Consider the following 21,541-nt stretch of genomic DNA (forward strand, 5'->3'; position numbering starts at 1 on the left):
CCACCCCCCTGCATCAAATAAATGTTAAAGAGATCTTGAGAAACAAAACAAAACAAAACAAAACCTGGCAATTTGTTCAGTATCATCCATTTCAGCAAAAGTATTCTGAAATAGTTAATCAGTTCAGAAATGGTTTCACAAATTGAGATTTCCTGTCACTTGAATATTCATTATTTCACTGTGTGGAATAATCATTCTTCATGTAATAAACAAACAGATAAAATGAGCACAGAATTTAATGCATGATTTTACACACCAAACCATAAATGAGGGGAAAGAGTCTCCAAGAGCCTTTATATAAAAAGGAAGGTGCCTCTTTTTATAAAGTCAATGATGACACAACATCCAGGCAGCAAAAGAAGAGGGCTGGGTGAAACTAAGCAAATCCCTATTTCATGTTGTAGGCTGCCAATCACATCAATCAATCCGTTCTTGATAAACACAAGACATGTGTTTGACTGTGATCACTTCTGTTTATATAAAAATATTCATGGAAAATATAGAAATATTTTGAAAGTTTAGAGAACTTTAATATAGAGGGGAATTGTGGAATTGTTTATCACTGAAAGTGCATATCCCAAATATACATTTTTTGGAAATATCTTTACTCTTTCAATCCTAGAAATTTCTTTCAACTTCTAAGTAATTTTATTTGTATGAAATACATGTGAAAAGATTTTTCAAATAACTTTAATAAAAATAAATAACTGAAATTCATTTATTTATTTAAGTATCCTATGTACATCTACTCCAATTACAAAATATGCACAAATTGTTTTCCTAATAATACGAAGATATGATTTGCCTATGAATAAGGAAATTAATGAATGATGGACTTTCCTCACAAATGCTTGACCATGGAAAGGTAGGTTTTAAGAGTTCTAGTTGAAATGAATATTCACACAACTGCTTTTAAAACATGAAAACTCATCTTAGGATTGATATAATAGCCATTCCTTTATGGTTCATTTTTGAAGTTATTATTTCTAATGATCATTTCTCTGATACAAAGGGTGTTAAAAATATCTGCTGACGGGAACACTGGTAGAAAGCCTTTTGTAAGGAACATCTTCAATAAAAAATATCAATTACTTCCCTTCACAGAAGTGATATTCTAAGTCCATCCCATCTTATTCAATACTGTCCCATTCAAACCCACTTTGTAGCCTTCTACCTTTACTGGTCACCTAATAGGTACTAGACACTAAGCTTAGTAATAAATGTGCTACAAATATGAGGAATCCTTATTTTCTACCTTTAAGGAGATCATTTATTCATCTAACAAACATTGGGTGTGAGCCTATTATGCTACAGATTTCCTATGGGAGTTGGAGATACAGTTAGCAGAAATGTGGCCAAGGTTCTGGCCATGTGAAGCTTACACAGTATAGTAGGAAGGTAAATACTGAAAAAGTTAATCTAAGCATAGTTGTTACACAGAAGTACTGGATGGGTTATGACAGCACATGACAGGGGCACCTAACTCATCTGCAATATTAGGTCAGGCTGTTATGTGGACAGCAGGCACTAAATTATAATATCTGTAGGAGTTCCCGCACAGTGGGTTAAGTCTATGGCATTGAGGCAGCTATGGCATAGGGTGTGGCTGCAGCTCATATTTGATACCTGGCCTGGGGAACATCCATATGCCATGGATGCAACTGAAAAAGAAAAAAAAAATACATAAATAAAATAACTGGAATAAATCCAGAGGATTATAAGTGCTAAAAGAAACATTCCAGGGAGTTCTCATGGCTCAGTGGTAGTGAACCCGACTAGTATCCATGAGGACACGGGTCCGATCCCTGGGCTCATTCAGTGGGTTAAGGATCTGGTTTTGCTGTGAGCTGTGGTGTAGGTCACAGACACAGCTTGGATCTGGAATGGCTGTGGCTGTGGCAGAGGCTACCAGCTGCAGCTCCGATTTGACCCCAGCCTATAAATTTCTATATGCCATGGGTGTGGCCCTAAAAAAAAAGAAAGAAACATTCCAAAGTACAAGGAACAATGAGGTAAGAGTGACCAGTTCTAATTGGCATATGACTAAAGAAAGCAGAAATCTGGAAGACTACCCAGATGCCATTTGAATACAGCAATGAAAGATATTTTATCAGGGAAGAGTTTAAACCCTCAAAACAAACTTCAAAACGTAATGGCATGAACAAAGTACTACCTTTAGCTCAAATGACGCTATCATCCTCCAGACATGACTTTCATCTTTGGCTCCAAAGTAGCTGCTCCTGCTCCTGTCATCACATATGAATCCTAGCCAGCAGAAAGAGAGAAGGGAAGTAGACCGTATGAAATAACAAGGAAGAGTAACCATAATAAAATGTAAAGTGAAAAATGTAGGTTGTGTAATAATCTATAAGGCATTATTTCTGTAAAATATAGCATATATACTATTTTAAATATATAACATGTGTATATTATATTGGGGGATATATACACATATAATATATGTATGTATATTTCCTGAATAGAAGAATATTCTATTCCAAATATATCTCTATTCAGGAAATTGCATGTTCCTTTGGGCAATGGAAGTAGCAGGTAGAAAGAAGGCATTTCTACCTTAAATAGCTCTATATTATTCAAAATTTTATATGTATTACTCTGCAAATAGCTCTAAAATAAAGGATACCAGAAGAGTTAATGTGCTTATATTTCTCCCCATAAACACAAACACACATAACTTACACATTAAATCAAAAAGCATTACTTTTAATTAACTTTATATAGAAATAAAAGCCATCAGAGAAAATACATTTTTCTCTTGGTTAGTTTAAAGATCATGCTAAGGAAAAAGTAATCCAACATTCATTCCGTTGAATGAAGAATTTCATAAACATGCTCCATTTCTTATTCTACCATTGAGCATAATAGGTCCCCAGCTAGAGAAATAACAGTACTAAGCAGTGGCTAACTTTTTTTTTGACTTCAGGATGTCAACTTAGGATTGCTAGATCTATCATATTTTAAAATTAAGACTTCATTTTTTAGAGCAGTTTTAGGTTCATAGCAAAATTGAGCAGAAGGCAGAGAGATTTCTCATACATGCCATGGCCCCACACATGCATAGCCTCCCCCACTATCAACTTTCACTGATGCATCTATACTCACACATCATAATCACCAAATGTCCATAGTTTACATTACGGTCACTCTTGATGTTGTATATTATACGGGCTTGGAAAATGTATAATTACATGAATCCATCATCACAGTATGATCCAGAGTATTTTCATTGCCTTAAAAATCCTCTGAGTGCTGCCCATTCACCCCTCCCTCCACCTTAATGTCTGGAAACTACTGCTGTTTTTACTATCTCTACAGCTTTGCCTTTTCTAGATTGTCATATAGCTGGAATCATACATTATGCAGACTTCTCAGGTTGGCTTCCAATATTTAAATATATATTTAAAGTTCCTCTACACCTTTTCATGAAATAATAGCTCAGTTTTCCTAGGCAAGCATGTTCCTATCACCTCATTAGTATTTAACTTCCTTAACACTAAGGTAAGACAAGATTTCCTTTGGATATCTTGAAAATAATGAGAACAGTGCTTTTCTTGGGAATAAATGATGTTCCAAATATCATTAGTAGTAAGACTGAAACTAAAAGGACATAGAAAGATTGAGAATGTGGAATACATAGGAATAAACTTAACCAAGGAGGTGAAAGACTTCCTCAGTTAAAATTATAAAATGCTGATGAAAGAAATCAAAGAAGATTCAAATAATTGGAAAGACATCCATATTCGTGGATTAGAATCCTAATAAGTTTAAAAATGTCCATAGCATCCGAAGTAATCAATCTACAACCAATGCAATCCCTATCAAGTTCCTACAGCATTTTTCACAGAAAGAGAAAAAAAAACCCTTAAAACTCATAAGGAACCACAAAGACCTTAAATAACCAAAATAACCTTTAGAAAGAACAAAGCTGAAGGTATCATGCTTCCTGATTTCAAAACACTTAAAAATTAAAGCATTAAAAGAGTTGGTGCCCACATAAAGACCGACACAGACCAATAATACAAAAGCCCAGAAACAAACACGGTTGCATATATGTTTAACTAATCTTCAGCAAGATTGCCAGGGTTACATAATCAGGAAAGGACAGTCTCTTCAGCAAAAGGTGTTGAGGGGATTGGATACCCATGTGTTCTTACCACAATTAAAAAAAAAAAAAAAAAAAAGGATGAAGGCGTTCCCGTCATGGCGCAGTGGTTAATGAATCTGACTACGAGCCATGAGGCTGCAGGTTAAATCCCTGGCCTTGCTCAGTGGGTTAAGGATCTGGCATTGCCATGAGCTGTGGTGTAGGTCGCAGATGCGGCTCGGATCTGGCGTTGCTGTGGCTCTGGTATAGGCTGGCATCTACAGCTCCAATTAGATCCCTAGCCTGGGAACCTCCATATGCCGCAGGAAGCAGCTCTAGAAAAGACAAAAAAAAAAAAAGGATGAAAATGTGGGTGATCAGCTCCCTGATATTTAATTAGTCAATGGTATTGGTAACTAAATAAAAGGTTCATCAGTATCTCCAATTTCCAGCTGTGGTCTGAGAGGTACATATTTTACATTCTATATAATTAGAAGGTACAAAATGTAAATTCAAACTCTTAAGAATTACTGGATTCAAACTTGGCTTCACTGCCATTTAGTTGTATGAACTTGGGCAAGCCATTCATTTGTCCATGTTTCAGCTTCATTATTTGTGAAATCATAACTAACCCCTAGTTTATAAGGAGCTTATCACACTGCCTGGTACATACAGGTTCTCAACAGAAGTAACTTACCATGACTCTGTTGATGATATCTGCTGACCATGGTTTGGAGAAAGGATTCTTTCATTTTTCTGTCTCCCCTCCCTCTTTCTTTTTTTCTTCTCTCCTTTGTCTCTTTTAAGTGTTTTTTTTTTTTTTTTAACCTGCATTCTATTTCTGGAAAAGAGCCTATGTAATTGTATCTTTCTTCTGGGTATTATTTGCCAAGCAGGTGTAAAAGTGTAGTGCAATATAATTTAGTAAAACCTAATTTTAGGTATTGGATTTGTACTTCTCTCTGTGTGAGCAGATCCAGCAGGGTCCTCACAGAATTGTCAAGCTGTGTGAAAGAGTACATGACCATGAAGGGCCAAAGGAGTCAATTTTCTAATGTCTCATATTTGACTTAATTTGGTTTTTTTACTTAAAGGAAAGAATAGGAAGGAATAAGTAAACGAGTTCTTATAATTTCTGAACAAGTAAGGTTTCCTTTTGCCTCATTAAGAGCAGATGCAAAAACCATTTTGTCACAGCACAACACAGGGTCTAAAGGCCATCTGGAGAATTTAATAAAATGGAAAGTCAGTAAAATTTGGATTACATACTTTTACTAAAGATATGAAAGAATAGATCTGATCTTTCCTGTCTTCATCGTGAAATAAGAATATAATTATTAGAGACTGCAAATACTGCCAAGAAAAGTATTTTTAAGAAAAATCATAAAAATTCCTGCCAAAGTTCTACTTATAAACATCAAAGAAATAAAAAACTTTAATATTAAATTGCTTTTTTTTTGGAAGTATATCAGGAAACCTCCCCCTGAAAATGTTTTAAGAATGACCCAATATTCTTACCAACCAGAAAGAAAGAAGCATTTTGGGGAAAAGAAATCAGATTTCCAAAAAGAAGGCAACAAAGAGAAGCAAACAAATGATTTTCCCAAAGTGTTTATTGTAAGTGGTTGTTGAATGATAACCACTACTTGGGGTCCAAATACCATACACCATCTCCTTATCACTGGGGTAGGTTCTATTTCTTGGCCTTTTAGTAGCTTTCTGTATTAGGTTCTTCTGAATGCTTCACTTGTGTTAACTCATTTACTGTTACAAAGTGATGTGGGTGGTATAGTTATTAACCCCATTTTACAGACAGGAAAACAGAGTGACAAGATTTTAAGTGACCTTTTTGCTTAAGGTCACACAACTAGGAAGTGATAAGGCCAGAATGTGATGAACTCAGTCCATCTGATTCTAGAACTTGTGTCATTATTTCTCATGCTGGACTCTTGCCTGGGGAAGAAGACTTTAGGCAAGGTGTGCCCATTCCTTGGGCTCCATTTAACTCATGTAAAAAGGGTAGTGAGCAGTATGGGATTAACTCAGTGCTGTTATGATCCATGAATCTGTGAAAACAGGGAAGTGATCCAAGGAGAACGTCTAAAATGACAAGCATTTTGGAAAAACAAAGCTAATGATGAAAGACAAAAATAACAGAATGATCGAGCCTTTGAGAAGGGAGAGTATATTTGTAATTATGTTCATGGAATAACAGCATAGTAATAATAGTAGTAGTAGCAGCAGACAATGGTGCCCATCTTTTTATTTCTCCAGAGAAATTTTGTTTATGTTTCAGCAAGAAAAATATTTTTGCCTAAAGCTTGTGACAGTTTCAGATTTGCACAGGAAACTGCATATCATCTTTTTCTTGGAAACTTATGAGGGTGCAAGAAAAATCATGACTCTGCTGTTTACCATCCATAAAATTTCAGCTGAGATTTTTAATTTCTCTGAGCCTGTGTTTTCTTCCATACAAGGCAAGAAACAGTAATACATACTTACATGGTTGATGAAGATATTAAATGAGTTATGCCCAGAGAGATGCTTAGTATTCTGTCCAGGATCTACTTACCACTTAAATACATTGCAAGGGTCATTATTGTGATTACTGTTACTATTTTCCCTGGGGTCAGTGATGAATCCTTTGACATGAGTTTTGGACCTCTAATGTGCATAGATTAAAGCCTGGTCATATTTGCACATATATCTTTTGTTTAAAACAAAGATATAAATAGCAAAATATTTTGTGACTTGAATTTACATTAGCCATCATATTTGAAATTTTTTTATCAATTCTGATTGTCAATTAACAATGATCCTATTTGAATGCTAAAAATTCCATAGGAAGCCTATAGAATCTTTTTTTTTTTTGGATAAAGTTTCAAACCAAAGACACATCCTTCCATGTTTTATTGCAGCCATTTAAGACTGAAACAGAGATAAACATGGCTTCACCTCATCAGTGGGTTGATAGATAATGCTACATTTATTGTAAAATCAGAGTTCTTAATGTTTCCTCACCATTCCCTGTCCTATGTACCAGTGGTCCCATGCAAACCAAGCACACAAACGAATATTACACAGATGTGCTATTGGCCTTTGCTTTCGTGCTTACCAGTTAAGAGTTGGAAAGATCAGGTTAGCAGCAGAGGATGAAATAGATAACATTTTTCATGACTTCCACTCATTACTTATTTTCGGTAATTTTTTTTGGCTTCACCTGTGGCATGTGGAAGTTTCCAGGTCAGGGATCGAACCCACACCACGGTTGCAACCTGTGCCACAGCTGTGGCAACAGTTGATCCTTAACCTGCTGCAGCACAAGGGAACTTTCCTTATTTTCGGTATTTTAAATAACATTAACATATGGGTGGTATTTCCTCCTGTATTAAGTTGCTATGGATAAAATTTTAAATCACTTTTTCCTTTTTGCCACAAGAGACACAGGAAGATGAAACCCAGGTATGTTATTTCCTGAGATGGAGATTTAATTTGCCTGAATAACTCAAGTTCAAGTCCATCTACAGCAGCTTGGTACTTTTTTTTTTTTTTTTTGATTTGATTCAAGGTTAACCCTTTTTGAGATTCAAAATGTTTTTTTGAAATTTTGTTTATTTGCTTGTCTTACCAAATATTGAGTGTGAACAAATTCGGTTGATAGTATATCCCACTACAAGTTAAGCCCAGTGAAGGCAGGTATTTTGTCAAGCTGTTTATAGTTTACAGAACAACACTAACTCATAACTGGCTTAAAGTCCTTACTTGTTGAATGAGTAAGTCAAGGCTTCTCAATCTTGGCAACTATGGACATTTCCATATGATTCTTTGTTGTGGGCAGCTACCCTCTGCATTGTAAGATATTGAACAACATCCTTGCCTCTACCCTCTAGATGACAATAGTTGCCAGGAGTACCCCCTCCCTGTTGTGACAACTTAAAATATCTCCAATTCTTGGCAAATAACTCCTGGGGGAGGGAAAGGTCCACATTGCACTTTATTGAAAACCACTGCAGTAAATGAATGTATTGCCTTCACATGTCAAAGGAAATCTTCATAACTCTAAGTGCCTGGCCAAAAATGAAAGAACGTGGAAGCTATCTGATTTACATAAGCAATAGAGGCCACTAAAATGGATCATTTATTCTCCATTAAAGTTAACAAGGTTCTTGAATAATTTCAATATATTTGTTAGACCAAGAGGGAAATTATCTTTCCTTATCATGGGGCAGAAGACGAATCACCCACCCTCCCCAAGGTCTGCAGCATCCCTCCTATCTCTCCCAACCTAGTTCTTTAAGGAACTTAATGTTGTATCCAGGTCTGAATATAAAGGTTCTAGCCCCAAAGTCTATGGAGCATTCAACATTGCAAATGGGATATGGAACTCTGGGTTATTTTGGTGATGCAGCTGTTGGCGGCTCATACATTTCTGGAACGTGAAAAGCATCCTCTGACAATGTGCAATTGTTGTCTAAGCAACTACAGTGCCACTTGCTACAATTCTGGGTTCCTATACATGTGTTTAGAAGACTTGGAAAATGTGCCACCATATTAGCAAGAAGGAATGTTGAGTGTGAAGAGAGGCCTGGGGAAATAGGCTCAGTAATCACACTTCATCCTCTCCAAGTTCTCAGCTCAAATGAAATGCAAGTGGGTGGTATTTTAATGAAATCTACCTCTCTGTCTCAAGAGATACAAATGTTTAGCTGACCTTGGTCAAGTTACTGAGCCTTTCTAACCTGTATATGCTGTCCATAAAAGAGGGGATGGCTGCGATGTTTAAAATGATGTACTCAAAACACCTAGCACAGTGCTTGGCATGCAGCGAGAACTGAATTGATATAGCTATTATGATCATTATCATCATGATCAAACATTTGCAGGAGGTGTTATACCTCATAAGCTAGTTGACTATGATGGAAAGAGCAAGGATGCAAGGACAATGAAGTCGTACAGACTCAGAGTGGAATCTTGGCTCAGCCAATTAACAAGCTGTGGGAACTCTTGTAACAATCAGTTTAGGTTATGTTGTACTGTAGTAACAGAAGACTTACACATCTCAGTTACTTACAACTCCAAATGCATTTCTTGCTCAGGTCCAGGTCAGTTAAGGTCCAGTTGCGGCTCTGCTCTACATCACTCTTATTCCAGGACCCAGGGGGTGAGAGTAGCCTCTGTGTAATACATTGTATTAGTCGTGGTAGAAGGAAATCAACAAGATGGCAAATCATGAAGGGGTTCTTAAAACTTCTGCCCAGAAATGTATTTATCACGTCTGCCCACTCCCACTGGCCAAAGCAAGTAACATGGAAACTCCCAAGTTCAAAAGGGCAAGGAAATACAGTGGAGGGCACTGCAGAGAATGACAAGATGGTGCCACAATCGACCATACCTGTGATGTGGGCCTCCGAGCCTTTGTCTTTGCTTCCGCAGAAGCATGAGCAGTTAAAAAGTTAACTAATACACATGGGGAGATTATGATGTGCTGGACTCTGCCCAAGATATGTTATCTACCAAATCTCACCAGGTCCTCAATAACAACCATCTAAATGGAAACTGTTGGCTGAATTTTAGAGATTTAAAAAAAAAAACCCTGAGATTAAGTAACGTCACACAAAAAATCATACACAAAGATTTGCAGGAAACATGCACACACACACACACACACACACACAAAGTATTTGTAGTTGCATAATGGCTTATTTTTGAAACAAGTTGTTTCTAATTGTTTTAGACTCGATCTGCATGTAGGAAGAGCAGGAGGAACAAAACTGGCTAGCTGCAGATGGTGCAATGAGCCCTTTGGAGTTCTGACTCACTAACTTTCCAGTTTTTCTCCAACAGAATCCATGGGCAGGGGACATCTACACTGGGTCCTCTTTCTTTACCAAGTTTTGGCCTGCTGCCTCCCCTTCTCAGACTCCAAACTATTCATTTCTACCTTTCTCCTCAACTCCTGAATATTAGTCATCAACCCCCTCCAATTCCAAACCTTTTTGGCAGATCTTTGTGGTAAACAGATGGGCTATCTGTGTTGCTGGGAGACCACTTCATAATGGAATTCTGTCCAAAGGGACTAAAAAGGAAGAGGACCTATCAGCTCTATGAGGAGCGTTGAAGACTCCTCCTCCCCTTCCTTTCCTTTTTTTTTGTCTTTTTTTAGGGCTGCACCTAAGGCATATGGAGGTTCCCAGGCTAGGGGTCGAATTGGAGCTACAGCTGCCAGCCTACACCAAAGCCACAGGAATGGGGATCCAAGCCACATCCACCACCTACACCACAGCTCACGGTGCTCAGGGTGATGTCAGATCCTTAGCCCACTGAGCAAGGCCAGGGATTGAACCCACATCCTCAAGGATACTAGTTGGGGTGGTTACCACTGAGCCATAATAAAAACTCCCTGTCCTGACTATTTTGAGTTCAACTCTGGCTTCATTCTCTGCACCTCCCTTCCATGGCCCTCTACTCCCTCATCTCTAAAATGAGAATCTTAGTACTATGGACCCATCTGGGATTTGTGAACATTTAATGAAGTAATGTTATAAAGCCTTTAACACAATTTGTGATTCATGGAAAGAAAACTGTTTTGTCGTTATATATTATTTCTGGTAAGGTTAGCAGACTAAGGGAGGAAAAGAGTATGAGTTGGGGGAGTGGCGCTCAGTCCTATTTATGATGGATTTGAGGAGGGGGGCTTCATTTGAGGACTCTATCTTAGGCAAAGGATCTTGGTAGAAACAGCATGAGTTTTACAGGAACTTACATTCCAAACCTTGTTTAGCCTCATGAGCTGTGTCACCTAGGCTAACTTTGCCTCACTAAGTCTAGTTTCTACTTTTAAGAATGGCATAAAAATACGCCCCTGACCTCATACAGTAGCCATGCGGATTACCTGTCTGGCACACTGTCTCCTATTTTCACAACTCATTCCTCTCCCCTCACCTCTAGCCCCTTTCCCTCCGACCTGGCCCTCTGCTTACCGCTGAGGGAATGGGCAGTGTTTATCCTGTTCCCTGATGTGTCCCAGTACACCTGGAGAACGTTTCCAAGAAGGCTCAGGGAATGACCAAGTCATCAGTCTTTCTTTGGTGGTCAGAAGGCACCAGAACGCACACACCTCCTTATGAGGGGTATGGGCTGCCTCTCTCTTACCTGAAACCCCCGTATGCAGGCAAGGAAGCATCTTGCTGAAGGTGCCAGCCAGCTTACCTCAAACCTACAGGCCCCAAATTGCCCTGGAGCCTGAGGGCACCGAGCGCGCTCGACGACTCGGCCCCAAGGTCGCGCTTCCGCCTCGCCCACCTCCTGGCCCTCCCCTCCGGACCTCGCAGCTGGCCAATTGAAGCCTCGCCTGGGCAGTTGCGCGGGCTTCCCTCCCACCCCCACCCCACCCCGCCCGCCTACCGCTCCCCCGCCCCTCCCACCCTTGCCGCTGTGCTCGCTGCACCCGCGCGCAGGCTTTTGGAGCCGAGCGTTCGGGAGCCCGCACCTGGCACCCAGCTCTCCCCCGCCTCGCTTCTCCGGCTTTTCCCGAAAGAAGGCTTCTGGTCCTAGGGACGAGGACAGTGTTGGCCCTCGAACTTCATTTTCCCAGGCACCGCTGGGCGAGAAGCCCGAGCAAGACGAGCTATGGACCCCGTGAGTCAGGTAGGACCAACTGGGAGGCGCGGGTGATGCTGCGGGACCCCGGGGCTCCGGATGACGCTCCCCCAGCCCCTTCTTCACGCTATGTCTTCCTCTCTCTTGCCTCCTTGGTCCACAGCTGGCCTCAGCAGGCACCTTCCGGGCGCTGAAGGAACCCCTTGCCTTCCTGCGAGCCCTGGAATTGGTGAGTAGTGATGTGTGTGCGGGGAGGCGAAGGAGAGAGCGAACCAGCAGGTGAGGAGAGGTCGGGTGGGGTGCTCCCTGCTCGGTTCCTCTCCAAGCGTGGGATTCAAGCCGCTTCCTTCAAGCCTCCCCACTGCCCAGGTTCCAGTCCGGGGTTGAGGAACAGGACGAAGGGACCTGGCTTGGAGGCGGAAGCTTGGTTTTGCACGGGCTTAGACGAGGTGTCTTCTCACTTCGGCGGCTTGCAGACGCTCAGGGGCTGTGGAAAGGAGCCTCCTGGGGAGACGAGGACGGGAGCAGATGGAGGAGCTGTCCTGGGCTTTGGCTGCTCACCTGGCTTTCCGCGGGGGTGAGGACCTGGGGGTGAGCAGAGTAGCGGGGAGGACTTGGCCAAGCTCAGAAAGTTGGTCCGCACTCGGGGCAGCCCTCCGCCCCTCCTTCGATGCTGGAAGCGCTTAGCCGCCGCAGCTCCGGCAAGAGAAGCTGCGAGGCTGTGAAAGATGCTGTTATAGAGAACGGGAGTCCTTCCTCCCATCTTAGTTTCTTTACTCTGGCCACTCCTCGAGGGCTTTTCTGATTTCTCCACGAAGAACCTCCTAGCCTTCTCTGTGGAGCTTTCTTCAGCGACTGGTCATTAGGAAGTTGTAGTACTCTTCTGTTTTGTTCCCTTAAAATACAACTTAATAGTCCCAACGCAACTTATCTTTTGGCAGAAGAGTGAAGCGCAGAAACAGTTACCCAGGGGGTCACACAGAAATGTTAGTGTTGCTGGCTTGGATGATGGTTATTCGGAGTGAAATCTGCGGGTCACACATTCTCTCTTGCTAGGAGCTCTGAAAGGCAAGTGAATCTATCTGAACAGAAAGTTCAGAGCCCGTCATATAGCATTAATCACAGGTCCTATCACTGACTAGTTGGGAAATTATGTAAGAGCCTGTTCTGTCCTCCCAGATCTCAGCTCCAAGGGCCAGGATCCTGCTTTGGCAGCACAACCGTGATACATGCTTACTTGGATGGTCTACAGGGTAGTCATATTTGGCTTGTTTGTAAACTGCATAAAAATGCATGAATCTATCAGCTGGGCATACATTAGGGCAACGTTTGGAGGGCTGGGACTAGTGGTTCTGGTATGGCTATTCTAAAACTGTTTTTGTCACAGCAAAGTTAAAGCAAGCAGGACTCAAAGTCCAGGCAGCTTTCAGTTGACTTTCTCAGAGTTCTTTCTGCATTCATTCATTTAGCTGTTCAATAAACATTCTTTGTGGAAGAGTGATTTTTTTGTTGTTGTTTTTGTTTTTTTCTTAAAGTAATAGCTCCATTGTCAAGCCATTGCCTCTCAAAACCAAGTTCAAAGACCTGACATCATTTCTGATATAATCTCTTATTGTTTCACATTGTCATTGTCGCTGTCCCACTGTCATTGTCACTTACCTGAAACATTAGTTGGTATTCCCTTCAGTCCTGTTGCAGTGTTTTTTCATGTCACTCCTCATACACAGCCTCTATGATCATATTTTGAAGTGTGGTAAACCTGGATGAATTTTTTTAAAATGCAGATTTTGGAAATCAAATTAAAATATTGTGAAGGTGGGTGCCTGGGAATCTGCATTTTAAACAAGCTCCCAGGATAAGTCGTATACACATTAAATTTGGACAACCAGCACCCTAAGCTTCATAAAGTCCCTCCAAAACACCAAAGCACTTCTTACCTTAATGCTCTTGTTATTCCTGTTTATACTATATGGAGCACCCTCACAGCTCAAACTGAGAACAAATGTTTGCTTTTTAACCTCAGCTTAAATATTACCTCCTCACTGAAAATTGTGCTCATATTTGCTCCTTCCCCTTTCCTCTACCCCAAACTGAGTGATTCACCCCATTCTTTGGGCTTCTGTTACAGTTACATCTTAACCATTCACTCATGAGAATGTATCACACTGCCTTATAATTGTTTTTTTTCTTGATGTGTATGTGTGTAAATGAGAGAGAACTTATTACATTAAAACTTTTTTTTTTATCAAAGTATAGTTGATTTCCTTTCTTTCTTCTGAAGCTCTGAGGAAGAAAGGTTTTGCTTGTAAATCAGTTGTTAGGCCATTGTTTGTGGGAAAGAACCTGAAAAAAAGGGACCAGAATAACCTTAAAGGATAAGTTAGTTGATCACTACCTTTGGAAAGAGCTGAGGTAGAGAGATGAAAGCAGGGAGATAGGTAGTTTGAGAAAGTTTATCAAAGTGGAGAAAGGGAAAGAAAATACCTTTTCTGTGCATCCAATAGGTGAAGAGTTCCTCTCAGGTATTTGTTTTCTGTGGGAGATAGTGACAGTGAGAGAGTTTTAGCTCTTCAGTGGCAGGAAATGTGTTCTGTTTGTAGTCCCCACAGGTGTCTTTCATGGTTCTTGGTAAACAGTAAGTGATCAGCGAAAAGTGTAAATTGAGCACGACAAAGCACTAATAACACCCTAGTTTCTCCTGTTCTGTGGGGCAGCAGCTTTGAAGTTGGTAGTCTTTAAAGTCTTGGAACTGCAGTCCTTTTATATTTTCAGTATTCATATGTAGAAGTAAAAGTGTGTGTAAAGGTCTATGTTTAAGGTTATTTACTGTGACATCCTTTGTAGAGGATGCAACTGGAAACAATTAGTAAGTCCATTAGTAGGAAAATTGTTAACATATGATTCAGGCATGCTGTGAAATATTATACTGCCTTTAAAAAGATGGGTTAAATTAATATGCCTTGACCTGGGGTTCAGCGTATATAGTTATATTTGATAAAACTAAATGCAGAAAAATGCATTTCATTCTTTGTGTTTGATGAAAGTGTTATGTGGAAGAAAGTGGTTTTCATTCAGCACATGGAAAAAGTGAGCAATCAGATTTCAGAGAAATGGATTGTATACAATATATATTTTTTGTTTGTTTGTTTTTTTGCCTCCTGCGGCATATGGAGGTTCCCAGGCTAGGGGTCCAATCGGAGCTGTAGCCACCAGCCTATGCCAGAGCCACAGCAACGTGGGATCCGAGCCGCATCTGCAACCTACACCACAGCTCACAGCAATGCCAGATCCTTTAACCCACTGAGCAAGGCCAGGGACCGAACCTGCAACTTCATGGTTCTTAGTCAGATTCATTAACCACTGTGCCACAACGGGAACTCCCTGTATACGATATTTTTGAAAAAAGAAAATACAGTTTTTGTGTGTGTGTGTATGTGTGATTTGTATAAACAGAGATGTATATATCTCTGAACTTTTGAAATTGATTTTTTCCCAAGGGGTATAATTTGAGGTTCAGTGGGGAGAGGAGAGAGTGAAGAAAAGCTGTGGTCCTCAGGAATAATCACAGGCATATCACTTGTCCACAGTTTGTGCACATGAGTAATTATGTTAAAAAATTCACATTTGAAATGATTTCCTATGGATGGACCACATGAAGCAGTATTACTTCTAAAGACATCCACCACTTTGAGATTTATCGCCTTGGGGGGAAAATGCATTTTATTGATGTGTTCTTTGCTTAGGAAGGGCTTATGGATATAGTAGATTTAAAGTTTAAAAACATATAAAAGTCAAGCCTTCAGGGAAAAGCTTTAGGCAGTTTCAAAGACCTTGAGGCAAAACTTCCAAATCCTTAATCTCTACTTAAATGAGGTCGGGGACTTTTCATTATCTTTTCCATCAAACTCAAAATTCAGGAAATAGTGCTGACTCAGGTGGTCTGTTTCATTTATTCCCTGATGATAAAAAAAGGTCTAGAAAAGTGTCTTAAACCATCATTTTTAAATGTAAAACATTTCTTAGATTGAATTTACCCTGTTCTTCAGACTAAGTTGGTAGAGTCCTGCCTTCCACTGATGGTTCTTATTTTGCTCCTTCAATTCTTTGCCAGTAGAACTTTAGTCTAATTTTTTTTTTATTTTTTTGTTAATGCAGTCTTTCTGCTCTCTATTATTTACAAGGCCCTGGATTTGCACATGTGGATTTATGTGTAGTGGAAGGTAGGGGCCCCAACAATTTCACATTGTCCAGGACTAGAATTAGTGCAGATGTAAGGGCATCAGAGAAACTTCATCTCCCCCAAATGCTGTTTTCTTGGCTGGCAGGTCCAGATTCTGTCCCTCCAGAATGAACTGCTGGGGCAACTTGCTTGATTACTCTAGTTCCTATTCTTTGATCTCCATCTCCTATTTTGCTATGCCATTTCTGCTACAACCCATGGGTTCCATATCCCCATTCTGCCTTCCCTGTCTGCCTTCCCACAGGAGGCCAGCTAATCCAAAGATGTTGGATGTCTGATGTAGGAAGTATAGAGCTATTTGATTTCAGTGGAGGCACTTGCTTCCATAGTCTTGCCTCTTGAATATAAATTCTGATCTATGTTTTCCAGACATCATACTGCCTGCTTGATATTAATGGTGTTTCTTTTTTTAATGGCATTTCTGATCATGTTATTGATAATCACACAGTAAGTATGTTTATAATATATAATATAATGTAATATAGTATAGTTATCATTTTAAATCCTTAAGCAGAGAACTAACAATAGTGACCTCTGTCATGCAGACTTCATGTGAGGCCTTATATTGCAGTGTTTTCTATGCATCATCGTGTTGAATCTGTATGACTAACTTTCCCATTTCACCATGAAATTCAGGGGATGTTAATAACTCATCAAGGACAAAACGGTAGGAAATGGCAAAGCCAAGATTTGAGCGTTCTCACTCCAAACTGTATTCTCTTAAATGCTACACTCTTCTACTTCCTTCGATGTGGCGCGCACCTGCTGTACCTTATCCCTAATCCTCAGAGAAACGTTAAAAGGCAGATGCTATCCTATTTTGCAGTGTTTATCTCACCCACTCTATATACTTGAGGCCTTTTCTGAAAATGCCAGGGAGTGTTTATATTTAGAGACTAACTCATCAGACAGCAGTTGTCTTTGACATTGCTTTTTCTTTTGATTATTAATTAACCGAGGTAGAGTAGGTTCTAATTAAAAATCAGTGTCTTTTCACAAAAAAATATGTAGAAAAAGACTTTGATCATAAAGCCAGTAAGTTTTATTTTATGGTCTCTTTTTTGCTTTTCTTAAAAATACCTGTTCATGAGTCAGACAAGTCTTTTTTTTTTTTTTTTCCTAAGTAAACAAGACAGGAATTATATATAACTAGTTTAAATTATGAGCAGAAACCTGCCATTGAGGATCTGATGTAATTTCAAAGCTACATTAATTTGTATTTAATTATAACTTTCTAGCCACTCAGTTAGTGACAGAAATCGTAGGCAACTGGGACATAAATCAATACATAGACTTTTCATAAAAGAGCAACTCCCCAGGGGGCTAATGCATTTGTCACTTAATGCTTTTCTGAGCTTTATTAAGGCAGTTGGTATTTGGCCCCACAAGTACCAAAGATATGTAAAAACACTGTTTATAGATTTGGAATTGATTTTATTTTTTCACTTGCTTGGTGACCTTGGACAGTTATTTAACTTTATTAGGTATCATTTTTCTCATCTGTACAATGTAATAGGATAATAGTTCTTACTTCAAAGTGTTGCCATAAATGATTTAATCCAATAAACTGCCTTTTTACAGTGCCTGAGCTATGAAAAGTGCTCAACAAACTATTTTGAATATGATAATGATGGTAAATAATAAATTGCAGGGACTTTGTTCTCAGGAATTTTTTTGTTGAGGTGTGAGGAGACTGTTTTCCTCATCTTTCTGAAATCATAATTCATAGACATTGCTTATTCTTGAAAGAGTTACATGTATCCAACTGAATTCTCCAGGGTGTAGACAAAGGTACTTATAGACTCAACCATGGCCACTTACTAACCACATGCTAATACCCATGTACACCTGGTTCTTGGGAGTCACCTAGACAAAAATAGGATAAGAACCCTGTGCTAATATTATAAGACAAAAGAAAAAGTCTCTAAGGAATAGATCTACAGAACCACAACTTTCCTTTGATTCTTTATTTCTGCAGGTGTATCTTTGATCTTGGCTGTATTTGCAATTATTCTCGTTCATTCTGTTAGCTTGGCCATCCTATGAGAATCTCACTTCCTCATTGAATTTTGGAGACAACAACTCTTGCCTACTGTCTCACTGTTTTGGAAATTTTAAGTAAGAACAATCATGTGAAACAATTTGTAAACTATTTAATGTTCTCCAAAAGTAGAAGAGAATTGTGGTCATGATGATGACAAAGGAGTAGTTTTTTTTTTCCCCAATCTAGGTGACTCTGGATGTCATAAAATAATTGAGTGAAAATTAAGGTGTGACGTGATCTTTGCTTCAGCATCCATTCTCCAGTCTCTGCCCCAGTCTCTTTGGTCTCTTTGGAACCCACAAGAGAGAATGATGCTACCACCTCAAGCTGATGCATCATCAAAACTTGGAGGAAGTCCACCCTCAACCCTTTTATCTCTCATACTAAAAGCCTATTTCCTGCTCTGTACACCTTTCACATCTCTGAGGTTTTTGAGGGGCCTGGTGATGGGTTCTTGATGGTTGATGGACTTCCACACATGCCCCCTCCTCTCACTCTCCTTTTCACCCAACCCCTTTTAGCTGGCAAATTCCTCTCTTTTCAGGTGCCAGATTAGATGTTACTTCTTTGGGGAGGGCCTCTCTGAGTAGGGAGGGCCCAGTAGATGAATCAGCCTCCTGATGACTCTCGGAACACATTCTTTAATGACTTTTCTACATTTTAGCACCTCACCCAGACTAAAGGCTCTATGAAAACAGGGATCTTGTTTGTGTTGCCCATCAGTCCATTCTAAGTACCTAACACAGTGCTTGATACATGGTAGGAACATCTCCAGGGGCATTCTTAAGTCCCAGCAAAACACCTAGGCAGTAGGTGCTTAGCAAGTGTTGGTTGAAGGAAGTCGGGGGGAAAAGGAGGGAGGAGAGTGAGTAGAGAATGAAAAAGTGAATCCATGAGAACACATTGGATGGGGTTTCAGTTACTTTTTGTGATCTCCATTGTGAAGAGGAATTATAGGGACTCCCATAGAAACAAGGGTACTTGTTAGTAGCTGTTAGTCTTGATGGTAGAGGAGAGTAAGTCACAGGGACTGATTCAGCTGTCAAGGAAAGAGGGCAGCTATAGATGTATCCACTGCCTGGCAAGGGAGGAGAACTCAGGGAAATAAAAGTGTGAGGTTGGAACAGGCCCAGGCCTCAGGTCTTGGGTTCAAGGCAAACCCTAGCAGGAGTACAGCCAGTATTGTGCCTTGGCCACTGTCCCACAGCCCTCTTTGCTTGTTGCCTTTCTGCTGCCCTTGGAGCTTATTCTTTCTGTGATTCTAATCTCCTAAGAGAAGGAGTATGATTGGTTTATTGGGTAATTTTTTCAGAGTGGACACAACTGTCAGCCCCAGGCCATATCTGGCTGTGGATGGGCTGCCCTAAGCCAAAGGTCCCCTGCAAGTCCTGTCACTAGTGGCCTGAATCAAAAGGATCATGAGATTGAAAACATGCCCCTGGACTTCTTTTTCAGCTGGAGCCATGGGACAATTCTTCAAGTCCTGGGCACTTTAGGCCCAGGGAGAGTTTTACCTGTCTGGTGGATGGACGAATAAGGAAGCACTATAAAACTTCTCCAGAACAAGACATTATGTCTTTGAGATTTGGAGAGCAGCATTCCTAGAATTCTCTCTGCTGAGGGGCCATTGGTGGGTCCATACTGATGATGTTATCTTGGTCTGTGCCTTTGCCCTGTCAGCATGGGGTTCTACCAGCTTGTAAAAGCCTCTTCGTGAAGCAAACATGGGGGTTTTTCCCTAGTGTTGGGACAGCCTATCTGTGAAGGAAAACGTGTTCCCCTCAAGCCACATGCACATCATCTTTGTTCATATATTGGTAGGTTAATTCAACACTGGCACTTAATGTTAGAACACTATGTTAATTAGTACATCAGTTTATTAATGTGGTAGAAAGGAGAAAAGCATGAATGGATGGGGTTTGGGGGCTTGTTTTTAACTTAATATTCCTATGCCAATTAATTTTTTTTTCTTTTTTGGCTGCCCTGCAGCACATTGAGTTCCTAGGCTGGTGATAAAATCTGAGACACAGCTGTGACCTACTCCACAACTGTGGCAATGCAGAGACAACTCCAATCCCATTGTACCACAGTGGGAATTTATGTTTTTTTATCCTGAATGTTTATTTGTGGGAGAGTCATTGGCTTCCAGTGACTCAGTGGTCTGATGTGTCCTGTTTGTTTCAGGAAGGGGAGAGGAAGATTGGTTGAAAAGCAAGAATCACAGGAAAAATCTGGAAGGTAGCATGGAAATTAAAGTGTCATGGGCTTTGGAAAGATCCCTTTGCTAAAATTCTGGCTTTTCTTTCTAGCCGTGAAGCACTGAGCATATTACATAGTCATGCTAATCTCAGGTCTAAGGTCATCAAATGAAGATTATAAGATTCATGTCTTTGGGTTGCTGTATGCGTTAAGTAAGATAGGGTTTATAAAACCCCCAGTAGAGCTTCCTTTATTCCGAGGCTCCCTCACTGTCACTAAGGAAAAGTTTGTTAAAGACAATGATATGCCATCTATAAATACAATTAAGCACTTCTAAAATTTCTAGGAGGGTATAAACATAAAGTTTGCTCAATGTGTTTTTGTCATATCATTTTTCTATTATTATCTCTCTATTGTGAGAACATTCATTATGAGATGACCAGAAAATATACACAAGTAGGGAGCTCATGACACAGTGGTTAATGAATCTGACTAGGAACTATGAAGTGAGGTTGCGGGTTCGATCCCTGGCCTTGCTCAGTGGGTTAAGGATCCGGCGTTGCCGTGAGCTGTGGTGTAGGTTGCAGACCCGGATGGGATCCCGTGTTGCTCTGGCTGTAGTGTAGGCTGGCAGCTGTACTCCGACTGGACCCCTAGCCTGGGAACCTCCATATGCCATAGGTGCGGCCCTATAAAGACAAAAAGACAAAAAACAAACAAAAAAATCCACAAGTAGTAGTAACACTTATATACAAAGACAGGCACTTAACCTAAGTACAACACGTGTGTTATTTCACTTTAAAAATTTTGAAGGACCAAATAATAACCTCCTCTAATATGTGAAGAAACTGAGGCCTGGAGAGATCAAAAACTTTCTTAAAAATCATGCAGAGAGTATGTGAGAGAGCTAGAACTTGAACCTAGGAAACTGGATACCAGACTCCTTAATCTTAATCATTTTACAATGTTGCCTCCCATTAATAACGATCATTCATTACTTCCAAATCTTGAAATTAAATGATTTTCCCAATGGAAACAGTGGGGACACTGTACATAGTTCCTTCTTAAAGTCATGTCTTCTTATTCCTAATCAGGTCCCCTTTCTACCATCTCATGCTATCAGAGCATAAAGCAAAATTTAGATGCTCAGCCCCATAATGACTAAAGATGTGCAGACCTTCTCAGGGACTTTTTTACTTCTCAAAAATACTCCTAATCCCTGAGGAAATTCTACTGATTGGTGTATATTTTCTAACAAAATCTTTGTTCACTGGTCCACTACATAATGAAATTCAGGTTCAGGAATGTGTTGTTGAAAATTGCCTGTAAAGAGTTCTATAGAATTCAGAAAGGA

The 21,541-nt window shown here is 40.0% G+C and overlaps 1 protein-coding gene across 1 annotated transcript in view; it reads left to right on the top strand.

Moving 5' to 3' along the window:
- Positions 1-11,536: 11,536 nt before the first annotated feature.
- SYNPR (synaptoporin) overlaps positions 11,537-21,541 on the top strand; it is a 323,687-nt gene continuing 313,682 nt past the window's right edge. The window contains exons 1-2 of the mRNA XM_047778464.1: positions 11,537-11,752; positions 11,868-11,933. Of these exons, the coding sequence (XP_047634420.1) occupies positions 11,735-11,752; positions 11,868-11,933 (84 nt within the window). The 5' untranslated portion in view covers positions 11,537-11,734. The remainder of the gene's footprint in view (positions 11,753-11,867; positions 11,934-21,541) is intronic.

This window comes from Phacochoerus africanus, chromosome 1, assembly GCF_016906955.1.
Source record: "Phacochoerus africanus isolate WHEZ1 chromosome 1, ROS_Pafr_v1, whole genome shotgun sequence".
NCBI lineage: Eukaryota > Metazoa > Chordata > Mammalia > Artiodactyla > Suidae > Phacochoerus > Phacochoerus africanus.